The following is a 15,281-nucleotide window of genomic DNA, read 5'->3' on the forward strand; positions in this document are numbered from 1 at the left end:
AACGGGAAAACAGTTCAACAAGCAAGCATTTTATTCACACGCACACACAGACAAGCACGTAAGGCATGTATTTACAGCAATACACAATCAAAATGCACATAAAGCAATTAAAACAAAAGAAACGATGCAGAGCTACAACCGAATACGCGTACACACAGCAACACTTAAACAGTTCTACTTTACGAGACACGGCGCCACAAGATCCATACAAAAACCCCAAAGAAAAGAAAGAAAGAAGTCGCGACTTCCCTTTGGCTGGTGAGTCCCTCTCCCGCGACCGTCAGCGTGGTCGCGCCCGGCCCCGACCTCTCTCGCGGCCGGCGAACCCTCTCTGGCACTCCCCGTCCGGACGCACAGGTCCACCTCGCAACGGGCGCCGCCGCGTCTCCCGTCCGTGCCTTCGTGACAGGGCCGCTCGCCAAGGCGCGGGCACAGGATCTCTTCCTGAAGACCAACTCTCCACAAAAACCAACCGAAACACCAGCCAAGACGAAGAGGAAGAAAAAGCGCTTCTTGCACCCGCCCGTGTCCGTCTTTTATCGCCCAGGGCTCCGCCCTTCGCCCCGCCCTGTTCTCGGCTTCTCCTTCCTTCGAGAGGGTTCCCGAAAAAGGCGTTCCCTCACGCTTTCCCTCCACCCCGCTCCGTCCGAGGGCCGAGGGAGTTAGTTTTTGGCTCGGAGCCAGATAATTATTCCCCCAAAAAGAGGACCCACCTTTACATGGCCTCTGACCTTTGACCTGCATCGCTCTTCCTCCACTCCAAAGCACGAGGAAGTCAGACGGGAAAAACAGGCGGGAAAAGCCCACCGAGCATCCTTGTTGGTTTTTCTTTGTTCCGCCGCGGAGATCGTAACTGCCCGGAGCCTGTTGAATGGCGAGTGGCGAAGATGTGGTAGCGTATATGGTGGAGGTGGCGTGGTTGCAGTGTGGTTGGTGCTGTGATGGGGATGGTGTGGTTGTTGAAATGTTGTGTGTTTGAAATAAAAGATAGAAAAAGAAAAATGCCTAACTCAAAGGATTGCAGCCCGAATGGATCACATAAATTCCCTCTATACAACGGGTTTGGGCTAACTACACATGTACTTAGAGATATCTCACCTACGGGCCCTTTATGGTGTAATGCGAATTTCCACAGCCGTAACAATATATACAAACATACGTACATGCAGTATATATATATATATATATATATATATATATATATATATATATATATATATATATATATATATTCAGTGGCCCAAAGGGGCTTGAACTCAGTACCTTTTGGGTCCCAATCTGCTGCACTAACCACTGCGCCAGCACCAGGTTTCCTCCAATCCTAATACATCTTCCTCCAATCCTAATACATCTTCCTCCAGCATCTACAGTCCGTTATCCAAGTTATATTTTTTGTCAGAATGATTATAACCACAAATTAATCAGTCAATTCCGTGCCATGATAATGGCATAATGATTAGAATATTAACACGGGGGTTGGTAGAATGGCTTGCAGGTATGCACATTATCCTCCGAGCTCTCTAACCTGGGTTTGAATCCCGAACCAGCTGTAAACTGCCTTCCTGGTGTTTTACATGTGGTGTGATTCATCAATGTGTGTTCCAACCCTCGGATGGACGTTAAACCAGGTGTTCTGTCTGCCGGTATTAGTTGGTGGACGTTCGACTCCACGGTGTCGGCAGGCTGAGCCTGACGTTCGACTAAAGATGACTTGGGCAGGAATTTGAAATTCGTTCAAGGTTATTGGTGCCGGCGATAGCTCGCTTGCTCTTGGGATAGCGCAGGACACGGTGGGATCTTTATCGTCGACCAACTAATGCTGGTGGACGGACAGGAAGTCCTGTTTAACGTCCATCCGAAAGACGGCACACTCTGAGATGCAACATCCTGACTGCGAAACACCAATCCGCCGCTGTGCAGCCCGGTCGGTGATGATCGGAATCGATCTCAGATTAAACGGCTCAAATGAAATTGCACGACCTCTGCACCATCCCACCGACGCACAAGGCCCGATATATGTTTTTATATCATCTAACGTCCATCAAACGATCAAGGTGTATTAAGAGAAGCAACGATCCAAGTTTGGAGGAAAGTCTCACCGATCGAGGCACTGCGGTGCAAGCACGGCGCACAGGAAGAGACGCACGTCCGGGTGGCACGAACTGCTCAGGAGGGGCGCCCAGCGCAGCGCGCGCGCCGACACATGACTCTCGCGCCGCTCGGCCAGCAGGTTCGGGAAACGCATGTCGCGCCGTCCCGGGGCGCGGCACACCTTGGCCTCGGCCGGCACCGCCTGACACCAGGTGGAGTCCGACACGTCGGGCGATCGAGCGTCGCAGCTCGGCGGGGTCGGCACCAGGGCAATCAGGAGCAGTGTCGTGAAGCCGTTGCAAGGCGATCGAGTCCGTGGCGATCGAGGTCGCTCTTCCCGCGCGCACATGCTGTGGACTCGCGACACGACACGTGCTTCTGCTCCACCCGAATCGACAAAGTGAAGTCTTATTCCTCACCCCCCCCCCCCTCGTCGTTACTAACGATATAATTTTAGAACTCTCGTTCACTTGGAAACGGCTCGCTCGCTGGCAAATGTGTCTCTGATTCAGCGCCCCTGAAGGTATGAGGTGTGTCCACCTTATAAGCGCGTGGACCCAGACACAGCGGCGACAAACGCCCGTCGAGCTCGCTTTTCTCTCCCTCCGTGGCCACTCGTGTGCCCGCCGGCGACCTTTATCACCGGCCCAGCAGGAGCCACAGGCGCCAACCCGGCGGCCGCGTCACCTAGACCCATTCAAACGACCTGCTCCTCCATTGGCCCCAACGACCGAACTAACGACGTGCGGTTGGTCTTGTTGGTCTTGCGATGATATTTATGGTTTGGGTTGCCTCTCCACTTGGTCGCCCAATGCGATGCAATTCGAACGAGCTGCATCTCAAATCTCTAAAGTATCGCAAGGCTTGTATGGGAATCCTGTCCCGATATATTATACCGAATGGCTTTTGTTGCACGCACGAACGTTTGCACTCGAGCCAATTATCCGACTTGATAATATTACTAGTGGAGGGGTCATTACTGCGGTTACAAACCAGGAATGTCGTCTTCTTTTACGGGAACAAAGTTCGCCAGATTTTTCAATACAAATGTCTGCCGTTTGGGATTTTATTAGTCCCAAGTAGCTTGCTTTTGAAAACGATATGTCAGGGTCTTTAACGTCCTTATAGCACCACATAGACAGCCGGCTTTTTTCTCATGGTGGACTCGATAACCTTGCCCTGTGACCTCTGCTGGGCAGGCATCGGTTCGAGCCAGGCCGCTCCGCCGATCGTCATCGAACGACAATCTCATCGAACGATCTTGCGAGGGGTTCATGATGGTCTTGCGAGGGGTTCATGATGGTCTTGCGAGGGGCTCATGATGGTCTTGCGAGGGGCTCATGATGGTCTTGCGAGGGGCTCATGATGGTCTTGTTAGGGGCTCATGATGGTCTTGCTAGGGGCTCATGATGGTCTTGCGAGGGGTTCATGATGGTCTTGCGAGGGGTTCATGATGGTCTTGCGAGGAGTTCATGATGGTCTTGCGAGAGGCTCATGATGGTCTTGCGAGAGGCTCATGATGGTCTTGCGAGGGGCTCATGATGGTCTTGCGAGGAGCTCATGATAAACATGATGATCGTTTATGATTGGGCGATAACCTGATAGCGTGGTGGCGGTTTGCACTTAATCTCAAGGTCGTTGTGGACCGATATCGCAGAGCTTGGCATGACGAGGAATGAAGAGATCCCATGAACATGGCCTTTGAATCAGGGCGGATTATGTATGTTAATGCGGCGATTGGGAGAGGCCGTGATGGGTTAATGGGCGCCCGTTAGGCTCCAACACAGAAAGACAAACACGAGACATTGAGCACAATTACTGGTTAATCAGTGGTATCGTACGGAATTGCTTATATGCCACTCCACCCCCCAACCTCACTCCCTGCCGAGCCCAGCACACCACAGTGCACTTTGTCTATGTCACATACGTGACAACAAAGACCAATTCGATGAATTTTCTCAGAACAGGAGGGGATGGAGGTAGGTGGGCCTTGGGGGTGCATGAATACTATTCTTCAAGACCATGTTCTTGCTACATGATGAAATGACATTGCTTTCCTCCACGACTTGTTTACTGTATTTATCACATGCTTTGTGAAGAGCATGTACATCTATTATTAAAAGGAGAAGCGTCTGTCCATCCTCTGTGTGTGTCCGTCACCTTTTCGAACGAGAAGGGTACTCGGTGGAGCGCATCCCTCCGCCACATAAGGCCTGATCCACGAGAACATATTGGACCCAATACATTTTAAAGATATCATGCCACATATCGTTTTTGGCCCTCTCTCTCAATGGTGAAGAATCACTTTAAAAATTCAAGTAGTCAGATTCGGATCCGGATCTTCACCAAAATCGAATCAGTTCGGCTTTGTCACACACCCAACCTGTCTACAAAATTTCATCCAGATCCGGATCCGTCCACAACTTCTTGAGATATCCTGCACACAGACAGAGACAGACAGATGTGTGAAAACATAACCTTCTTCACCTTCGGTGGTCGATGGAATAAAAATGGCACTGTTAGAAAGCTAATAATCGATGGAGGTGTTTGGAAAGCTAATAATCCATGTGTAGTTTGGAAAGCTAATAATCGATGTGGGTGTTTGGAAAGCCAATAATCTATTAAGTTGTTTGGAAAGCTAATAATCGATGGAGGTGTTTGGAAAGCTAATAATCCATGTGGGTGTTTGGAAAGCTAATAATCCATGTGGGTGTTTGGAAAGCTAATGATCGATGTGGGTGTTTGGAAAGCTGATAATTAATCTATTAAGTTGTTTGGAAAGCCAATAATCCATGTGGGTGTTTGGAAAGCTAATAATCAATGTGGGTGTTTGGAAAGCTGATAATCTATTAAGTTGTTTGGAAAGCTAATAATCAATGTTGGTGTTTGGAAAGCTGATAATCTATTAAGTTGTTTGGAAAGCTAATAATTTAATCAATGTTGGTGTTTGGAAAGCTAATAATCCATGTGGGTGCTTGGAAAGCTGATAATCTATTAAGTTGTTTGGAAAACCAATAATCTATTAAGTTCTTTGGAACACAAATAATCGATGGAGGTGTTTGGAAAGTTAATAATCGATGTGGGTATTTGGAAAGCTGATAATCTATTAAGTTGTTTGGAAAGCTAATAAATAATCGATGTGGGTGTTTGGAAAGCTAATAATCTATTAAGTTGTGAGGAAAGCTAATAATCGATGTGGATGTTTGGAAAGCGAATAAACGATGTGGGTGTTTGGAAAGCTGATAATTCATTAAGTTGTTTAAAAGCTAATAATCAATGTGGGTGTTTGGAAAACCAATAATCTATGAAGTTGTTTGGAAAGCCAATAATCGATGTTTGTGTTTGGAAAGCTAATAATTTATGTGGGTGTTTGGAAAGCCAATAATGTATTAAGTTGTTTGGAAAGCCAATATTCTATTAAGTTGTTTGGAAAGCTCGTAATCGATGTGGGTGTTTGGAAAGCCAATAATCGATGTTGGTGTTTGGAAAGCTAATAATCGATGTGGGTGTTTGGAAAGTCAATAATCGATGTTGGTGTTTGGAAAGCTGATAATCTATGAAGTTGTTTGGGAAGCTAATAATCAATGTGGGTGTTTGGAAAGCCAATATTCTACTAAGTTGTTTGGAAAGCTAATAATCGATGTGGGTGTTTAGAAAGCAAATCATCGATGTGGGTGTTTGGAAAGCTAATAATTTATGTGGGTGTTTGGAAAGCTGATAATTTATGTGGGTGTTTGGAAAGCTAATAATCGATGTTGGTGTTTGGAAAGCTAATAATCGATGTGGGTGTTTGGAAAGCTAATAATCAATGTGGGTGTTTGGAAAGCCAATAATCGATGTGGGTGTTTGGAAAGCTAATAATCGATGTGGGTGTTTGGAAAGCCAATAATCGATGTTGGTGTTTGGAAAGCCAATAATCGATGTGGGTGTTTGGAAAGCTAATAATCCATGTGGGTGTTTGGAAAGCCAATAATCGATGTTGGTGTTTGGAAAGCAAATAATCGATGTGGGTGTTTGGAAAGCTAATAATCCATGTGGGTGTTTGCAAAGCTGATAATCTATGAAGTTGTTTGGGAAGCTAATTATAATCAATGTAGGTGTTTGGAAAGCCAATATTCTATTAAGTTGTTTGGAAAGCTAATAATCGATGTGGGTGTTTGGAAAGCTAATAATCGATGTGGGTGTTTGGAAAGCCAATAATCGATGTTGGTGTTTGGAAAGCTAATAATTTATGTGGGTGTTTGGAAAGCCAATAATCGATGTGGGTGTTTGGAAAGCCAATAATCGATGTTGGTGTTTGGAAAGCTAATAATCGATGTTGGTGTTTGGAAAGCCAATAATCGATGTTGGTGTTTGGAAAGCTAATAATCGATGTGGGTGTTTGGAAAGCCAATAATCGATGTTGGTGTTTGGAAAGCCAATATTCTATTAAATTGTTTGGAAAGCTAATAATCGATGTGGGTGTTTGGAAAGCCAATAATCTATTAAATTGTTTGGAAAGCTTATTATCGATGTGGGTGTTTGGAAAGCCAATAATCTATTAAGTTGTTTGGAAAGCTAATTATCGATGTGGGTGTTTGGAAAGCTAACAATCAATGTGGGTGTTTGGAAAGCCAATAATCGATGTTGGTGTTTGGAAAGCCAATAATCGATGTAGGTGTTTGGAAAGCTAATGATCGATGTGGGTGTTTGGAAAGCTAATAATCCATGTGGGTGTTTGGAAAGCTAATAATCCATGTGGGTGTTTGGAAAGCTAATAATCCATGTGGGTGTTTGGAAAGCTAATGATCGATGTGGGTGTTTGGAAAGCTAATGATCGATGTGGGTGTTTGGAAAGCTGATAATTAATCTATTAAGTTGTTTGGAAAGCTAATAATCCATGTGGGTGTTTGGAAAGCTAATAATCAATGTGGGTGTTTGGAAAGCTGATAATCTATTAAGTTGTTTGGAAAGCTAATAATCAATGTTGGTGTTTGGAAAGCTGATAATCTATTAAGTTGTTTGGAAAGCTAATAATTTAATCAATGTTGGTGTTTGGAAAGCTAATAATCCATGTGGGTGCTTGGAAAGCTGATAATCTATTAAGTTGTTTGGAAAACCAATAATCTATTAAGTTCTTTGGAACACAAATAATCGATGGAGGTGTTTGGAAAGTTAATAATCGATGTGGGTATTTGGAAAGCTGATAATCTATTAAGTTGTTTGGAAAGCTAATAAATAATCGATGTGGGTGTTTGGAAAGCTAATAATCTATTAAGTTGTGAGGAAAGCTAATAATCGATGTGGATGTTTGGAAAGCGAATAAACGATGTGGGTGTTTGGAAAGCTGATAATTCATTAAGTTGTTTAAAAAGCTAATAATCAATGTGGGTGTTTGGAAAACCAATAATCTATGAAGTTGTTTGGAAAGCCAATAATCGATGTTTGTGTTTGGAAAGCTAATAATTTATGTGGGTGTTTGGAAAGCCAATAATGTATTAAGTTGTTTGGAAAGCCAATATTCTATTAAGTTGTTTGGAAAGCTCGTAATCGATGTGGGTGTTTGGAAAGCCAATAATCGATGTTGGTGTTTGGAAAGCTAATAATCGATGTGGGTGTTTGGAAAGTCAATAATCGATGTTGGTGTTTGGAAAGCTGATAATCTATGAAGTTGTTTGGGAAGCTAATAATCAATGTGGGTGTTTGGAAAGCCAATATTCTATTAAGTTGTTTGGAAAGCTAATAATCGATGTGGGTGTTTAGAAAGCAAATCATCGATGTGGGTGTTTGGAAAGCTAATAATTTATGTGGGTGTTTGGAAAGCCAATAATCGATGTTGGTGTTTGGAAAGCTAATAATCGATGTGGGTGTTTGGAAAGCTAATAATCAATGTGGGTGTTTGGAAAGCCAATAATCGATGTGGGTGTTTGGAAAGCTAATAATCGATGTGGGTGTTTGGAAAGCCAATAATCGATGTTGGTGTTTGGAAAGCCAATAATCGATGTGGGTGTTTGGAAAGCTAATAATCCATGTGGGTGTTTGGAAAGCCAATAATCGATGTTGGTGTTTGGAAAGCCAATAATCGATGTGGGTGTTTGGAAAGCTAATAATCCATGTGGGTGTTTGCAAAGCTGATAATCTATGAAGTTGTTTGGGAAGCTAATTATAATCAATGTAGGTGTTTGGAAAGCCAATATTCTATTAAGTTGTTTGGAAAGCTAATAATCGATGTGGGTGTTTGGAAAGCTAATAATCGATGTGGGTGTTTGGAAAGCCAATAATCGATGTTGGTGTTTGGAAAGCTAATAATTTATGTGGGTGTTTGGAAAGCCAATAATCGATGTGGGTGTTTGGAAAGCCAATAATCGATGTTGGTGTTTGGAAAGCTAATAATCGATGTTGGTGTTTGGAAAGCCAATAATCGATGTTGGTGTTTGGAAAGCTAATAATCGATGTGGGTGTTTGGAAAGCCAATAATCGATGTTGGTGTTTGGAAAGCCAATATTCTATTAAATTGTTTGGAAAGCTAATAATCGATGTGGGTGTTTGGAAAGCCAATAATCTATTAAATTGTTTGGAAAGCTTATTATCGATGTGGGTGTTTGGAAAGCCAATAATCTATTAAGTTGTTTGGAAAGCTAATTATCGATGTGGGTGTTTGGAAAGCTAACAATCAATGTGGGTGTTTGGAAAGCCAATAATCGATGTTGGTGTTTGGAAAGCCAATAATCGATGTAGGTGTTTGGAAAGCTAATGATCGATGTGGGTGTTTGGAAAGCTAATAATCCATGTGGGTGTTTGGAAAGCTAATAATCCATGTGGGTGTTTGGAAAGCTAATAATCCATGTGGGTGTTTGGAAAGCTAATGATCGATGTGGGTGTTTGGAAAGCTGATAATTAATCTATTAAGTTGTTTGGAAAGCTAATAATCCATGTGGGTGTTTGGAAAGCTAATAATCAATGTGGGTGTTTGGAAAGCTGATAATCTATTAAGTTGTTTGGAAAGCTAATAATCAATGTTGGTGTTTGGAAAGCTGATAATCTATTAAGTTGTTTGGAAAGCTAATAATTTAATCAATGTTGGTGTTTGGAAAGCTAATAATCCATGTGGGTGCTTGGAAAGCTGATAATCTATTAAGTTGTTTGGAAAACCAATAATCTATTAAGTTCTTTGGAACACAAATAATCGATGGAGGTGTTTGGAAAGTTAATAATCGATGTGGGTATTTGGAAAGCTAATAATCCATGTGGGTGTTTGGAAAGCTAATAATCAATGTGGGTGTTTGGAAAGCTGATAATCTATTAAGTTGTTTGGAAAGCTAATAATCAATGTTGGTGTTTGGAAAGCTGATAATCTATTAAGTTGTTTGGAAAGCTAATAATTTAATCAATGTTGGTGTTTGGAAAGCTAATAATCCATGTGGGTGCTTGGAAAGCTGATAATCTATTAAGTTGTTTGGAAAACCAATAATCTATTAAGTTCTTTGGAACACAAATAATCGATGGAGGTGTTTGGAAAGTTAATAATCGATGTGGGTATTTGGAAAGCTGATAATCTATTAAGTTGTTTGGAAAGCTAATAAATAATCGATGTGGGTGTTTGGAAAGCTAATAATCTATTAAGTTGTGAGGAAAGCTAATAATCGATGTGGATGTTTGGAAAGCGAATAAACGATGTGGGTGTTTGGAAAGCTGATAATTCATTAAGTTGTTTAAAAAGCTAATAATCAATGTGGGTGTTTGGAAAACCAATAATCTATGAAGTTGTTTGGAAAGCCAATAATCGATGTTGGTGTTTGGAAAGCTAATAATTTATGTGGGTGTTTGGAAAGCCAATAATGTATTAAGTTGTTTGGAAAGCCAATATTCTATTAAGTTGTTTGGAAAGCTCGTAATCGATGTGGGTGTTTGGAAAGCCAATAATCGATGTTGGTGTTTGGAAAGCTAATAATCGATGTGGGTGTTTGGAAAGTCAATAATCGATGTTGGTGTTTGGAAAGCTGATAATCTATGAAGTTGTTTGGGAAGCTAATAATCAATGTGGGTGTTTGGAAAGCCAATATTCTATTAAGTTGTTTGGAAAGCTAATAATCGATGTGGGTGTTTAGAAAGCAAATCATCGATGTGGGTGTTTGGAAAGCTAATAATTTATGTGGGTGTTTGGAAAGCCAATAATCGATGTTGGTGTTTGGAAAGCTAATAATCGATGTGGGTGTTTGGAAAGCTAATAATCAATGTGGGTGTTTGGAAAGCCAATAATCGATGTGGGTGTTTGGAAAGCTAATAATCGATGTGGGTGTTTGGAAAGCCAATAATCGATGTTGGTGTTTGGAAAGCCAATAATCGATGTGGGTGTTTGGAAAGCTAATAATCCATGTGGGTGTTTGGAAAGCCAATAATCGATGTTGGTGTTTGGAAAGCCAATAATCGATGTGGGTGTTTGGAAAGCTAATAATCCATGTGGGTGTTTGCAAAGCTGATAATCTATGAAGTTGTTTGGGAAGCTAATTATAATCAATGTAGGTGTTTGGAAAGCCAATATTCTATTAAGTTGTTTGGAAAGCTAATAATCGATGTGGGTGTTTGGAAAGCTAATAATCGATGTGGGTGTTTGGAAAGCCAATAATCGATGTTGGTGTTTGGAAAGCTAATAATTTATGTGGGTGTTTGGAAAGCCAATAATCGATGTGGGTGTTTGGAAAGCCAATAATCGATGTTGGTGTTTGGAAAGCTAATAATCGATGTTGGTGTTTGGAAAGCCAATAATCGATGTTGGTGTTTGGAAAGCTAATAATCGATGTGGGTGTTTGGAAAGCCAATAATCGATGTTGGTGTTTGGAAAGCCAATATTCTATTAAATTGTTTGGAAAGCTAATAATCGATGTGGGTGTTTGGAAAGCCAATAATCTATTAAATTGTTTGGAAAGCTTATTATCGATGTGGGTGTTTGGAAAGCCAATAATCTATTAAGTTGTTTGGAAAGCTAATTATCGATGTGGGTGTTTGGAAAGCTAACAATCAATGTGGGTGTTTGGAAAGCCAATAATCGATGTTGGTGTTTGGAAAGCCAATAATCGATGTAGGTGTTTGGAAAGCTAATGATCGATGTGGGTGTTTGGAAAGCTAATAATCCATGTGGGTGTTTGGAAAGCTAATAATCCATGTGGGTGTTTGGAAAGCTAATAATCCATGTGGGTGTTTGGAAAGCTAATGATCGATGTGGGTGTTTGGAAAGCTGATAATTAATCTATTAAGTTGTTTGGAAAGCTAATAATCCATGTGGGTGTTTGGAAAGCTAATAATCAATGTGGGTGTTTGGAAAGCTGATAATCTATTAAGTTGTTTGGAAAGCTAATAATCAATGTTGGTGTTTGGAAAGCTGATAATCTATTAAGTTGTTTGGAAAGCTAATAATTTAATCAATGTTGGTGTTTGGAAAGCTAATAATCCATGTGGGTGCTTGGAAAGCTGATAATCTATTAAGTTGTTTGGAAAACCAATAATCTATTAAGTTCTTTGGAACACAAATAATCGATGGAGGTGTTTGGAAAGTTAATAATCGATGTGGGTATTTGGAAAGCTAATAATCCATGTGGGTGTTTGGAAAGCTAATAATCAATGTGGGTGTTTGGAAAGCTGATAATCTATTAAGTTGTTTGGAAAGCTAATAATCAATGTTGGTGTTTGGAAAGCTGATAATCTATTAAGTTGTTTGGAAAGCTAATAATTTAATCAATGTTGGTGTTTGGAAAGCTAATAATCCATGTGGGTGCTTGGAAAGCTGATAATCTATTAAGTTGTTTGGAAAACCAATAATCTATTAAGTTCTTTGGAACACAAATAATCGATGGAGGTGTTTGGAAAGTTAATAATCGATGTGGGTATTTGGAAAGCTGATAATCTATTAAGTTGTTTGGAAAGCTAATAAATAATCGATGTGGGTGTTTGGAAAGCTAATAATCTATTAAGTTGTGAGGAAAGCTAATAATCGATGTGGATGTTTGGAAAGCGAATAAACGATGTGGGTGTTTGGAAAGCTGATAATTCATTAAGTTGTTTAAAAAGCTAATAATCAATGTGGGTGTTTGGAAAACCAATAATCTATGAAGTTGTTTGGAAAGCCAATAATCGATGTTGGTGTTTGGAAAGCTAATAATTTATGTGGGTGTTTGGAAAGCCAATAATGTATTAAGTTGTTTGGAAAGCCAATATTCTATTAAGTTGTTTGGAAAGCTCGTAATCGATGTGGGTGTTTGGAAAGCCAATAATCGATGTTGGTGTTTGGAAAGCTAATAATCGATGTGGGTGTTTGGAAAGTCAATAATCGATGTTGGTGTTTGGAAAGCTGATAATCTATGAAGTTGTTTGGGAAGCTAATAATCAATGTGGGTGTTTGGAAAGCCAATATTCTATTAAGTTGTTTGGAAAGCTAATAATCGATGTGGGTGTTTAGAAAGCAAATCATCGATGTGGGTGTTTGGAAAGCTAATAATTTATGTGGGTGTTTGGAAAGCTGATAATTTATGTGGGTGTTTGGAAAGCCAATAATCGATGTTGGTGTTTGGAAAGCTAATAATCGATGTGGGTGTTTGGAAAGCTAATAATCAATGTGGGTGTTTGGAAAGCCAATAATCGATGTGGGTGTTTGGAAAGCTAATAATCGATGTGGGTGTTTGGAAAGCCAATAATCGATGTTGGTGTTTGGAAAGCCAATAATCGATGTGGGTGTTTGGAAAGCTAATAATCCATGTGGGTGTTTGCAAAGCTGATAATCTATGAAGTTGTTTGGGAAGCTAATTACAATCAATGTAGGTGTTTGGAAAGCCAATATTCTATTAAGTTGTTTGGAAAGCTAATAATCGATGTGGGTGTTTGGAAAGCTAATAATCGATGTGGGTGTTTGGAAAGCCAATAATCGATGTTGGTGTTTGGAAAGCTAATAATTTATGTGGGTGTTTGGAAAGCCAATAATCGATGTGGGTGTTTGGAAAGCCAATAATCGATGTTGGTGTTTCGAAAGCTAATAATCGATGTTGGTGTTTGGAAAGCCAATAATCGATGTTGGTGTTTGGAAAGCTAATAATCGATGTGGGTGTTTGGAAAGCCAATAATCGATGTTGGTGTTTGGAAAGCCAATATTCTATTAAATTGTTTGGAAAGCTAATAATCGATGTGGGTGTTTGGAAAGCCAATAATCTATTAAATTGTTTGGAAAGCTTATTATCGATGTGGGTGTTTGGAAAGCCAATAATCTATTAAGTTGTTTGGAAAGCTAATTATCGATGTGGGTGTTTGGAAAGCTAACAATCAATGTGGGTGTTTGGAAAGCCAATAATCGATGTAGGTGTTTGGAAAGCTAATAATCAAAGTTGGTGTTTGGAAAGCCAATAATCTATTAAATTGTTTGGAAATCTAATAATCGATGTGGTTGTTTGGAAAGCTAATAATCCATGTGGGTGTTTGGAAAGCTGATAATCTCTGAAGTTGTTTGGGAAGCTAATTATCAATGTGGGTGTTTGGAACGCCAATAATGTATTAAGTTGTTTGGTAAGCCAATATTCTATTACGTTGTTTGGAAAGCAAATAATCGATGTGGATGTTTGGAAAGCCAATAATCGATGTTGGTGTTTGGAAAGCTAATAATTTATGTGGGTGTTTGGAAAACCAATAATCGATGTTGGTGTTTGGAAAGCTAATAATCGATGTGGGTGTTTGGAAAACCAATAATCGATGTTGGTGTTTGGAAAGCTAATAATCGATGTGGGTGTTTGGAAAGCCAATAATCGATGTTGGTGTTTGGAAAGCTAATAATTTATGTGGGTGTTTGGAAAGCCAATAATCGATGTTGGTGCTTGGAAAGCTAATAATCGATGTGGGTGTTTGGAAAGCCAATAATCGATGTTGGTGTTTGGAAAGCTAATAATCAATGTGGGTGTTTGGAAAGCTGATAATCTATGAAGTTGTTTGGGAAGCTAATAATCAATGTGGGTGTTTGGAAAGCTAATAATCACTGTGGGTGTTTGGAAAGCCAATCATAGATGTTGATGTTTGGAAAGCTAATAATCACTGTGGGTGTTTGGAAAGCTAACAATCAATGTGGGTGTTTGGAAAGCTAACAATCAATGTGGGTGTTTGGAAAGCTAACAATCAATGTGGGTGTTTGGAAAGCCAATAATTTATTAAATTGTTTGGAAAGCTAATAATCGATGTTTGTGTTTGGAAAGCTAATAATCGATGTTGGTGTTTGGAAAGCTAATAATCGATGTTGGTGTTTGGAAAGCTAATAATCGATGTTGGTGTTTGGAAAGCTAATAATCAATGTTTGTGTTTGGAAAGCTAATAATCGATGTTTGTGTTTGGAAAGCTAATAATCGATGTTTGTGTTTGGAAAGCTAATAATCAATGTTTGTGTTTGGAAAGCTAATAATCAATGTTTGTGTTTGGAAAGCTAATAATCAATGTTTGTGTTTGGAAAGCTAATAATCAATGTTTGTGTTTGGAAAGCTAATAATCGATGTTGGTGTTTGGAAAGCTAATAATCAATGTTTGTGTTTGGAAAGCTAATAATCAATGTTTGTGTTTGGAAAGCTAATAATCGATGTTTGTGTTTGGAAAGCTAATAATCGATGTTGGTGTTTGGAAAGCTAATAATCAATGTTTGTGTTTGGAAAGCTAATAATCGATGTTGGTGTTTGGAAAGCTAATAATCGATGTTGGTGTTTGGAAAGCTAATAATCGATGTTTGTGTTTGGAAAGCTAATAATCGATGTTGGTGTTTGGAAAGCTAATAATCAATGTTTGTGTTTGGAAAGCTAATAATCGATGTTGGTGTTTGGAAAGCTAATAATCAATGTTTGTGTTTGGAAAGCTAATAATCAATGTTTGTGTTTGGAAAGCCAATAATCGATGTTGGTGTTTGGAAAGCTAATAATCAATGTTTGTGTTTGGAAAGCTAATAATCGATGTTTGTGTTTGGAAAGCTAATAATCAATGTTTGTGTTTGGAAAGCTAATAATCGATGTTGGTGTTTGGAAAGCTAATAATCAATGTTTGTGTTTGGAAAGCTAATAATCGATGTTGGTATTTGGAAAGCTAATAATCAATGTTTGTGTTTGGAAAGCTAATAATCAATGTTTGTGTTTGGAAAGCCAATAATCGATGTTGGTGTTTGGAAAGCCAATAATCTATTAAATTGTTTGGAAAGCTAATAA

At 39.9% G+C, this 15,281-nt stretch overlaps 1 protein-coding gene and 1 long non-coding RNA gene across 3 annotated transcripts in view; one reads left to right on the top strand and one right to left on the bottom strand.

Moving 5' to 3' along the window:
- Positions 1-2,874, bottom strand: part of LOC147032652 (secreted frizzled-related protein 5-like) — a 45,587-nt gene extending 42,713 nt beyond the window's left edge. Inside the window, exon 1 of the mRNA XM_085870448.1 lies at positions 2,100-2,874. Within this exon, the coding sequence (XP_085726574.1) occupies positions 2,100-2,440 (341 nt within the window). The 5' untranslated portion in view covers positions 2,441-2,874. The remainder of the gene's footprint in view (positions 1-2,099) is intronic.
- The window catches only part of LOC147032651 (uncharacterized), a 134,165-nt gene that overhangs the window by 52,624 nt on the left and 66,260 nt on the right, over positions 1-15,281 (top strand). The gene's annotated exons all lie outside the window — the stretch shown is intronic.

Source organism: Eptatretus burgeri, chromosome 2, assembly GCF_056783735.1.
Source record: "Eptatretus burgeri isolate ZD-2024b chromosome 2, Ebu_testis_v1, whole genome shotgun sequence".
NCBI lineage: Eukaryota > Metazoa > Chordata > Myxini > Myxiniformes > Myxinidae > Eptatretus > Eptatretus burgeri.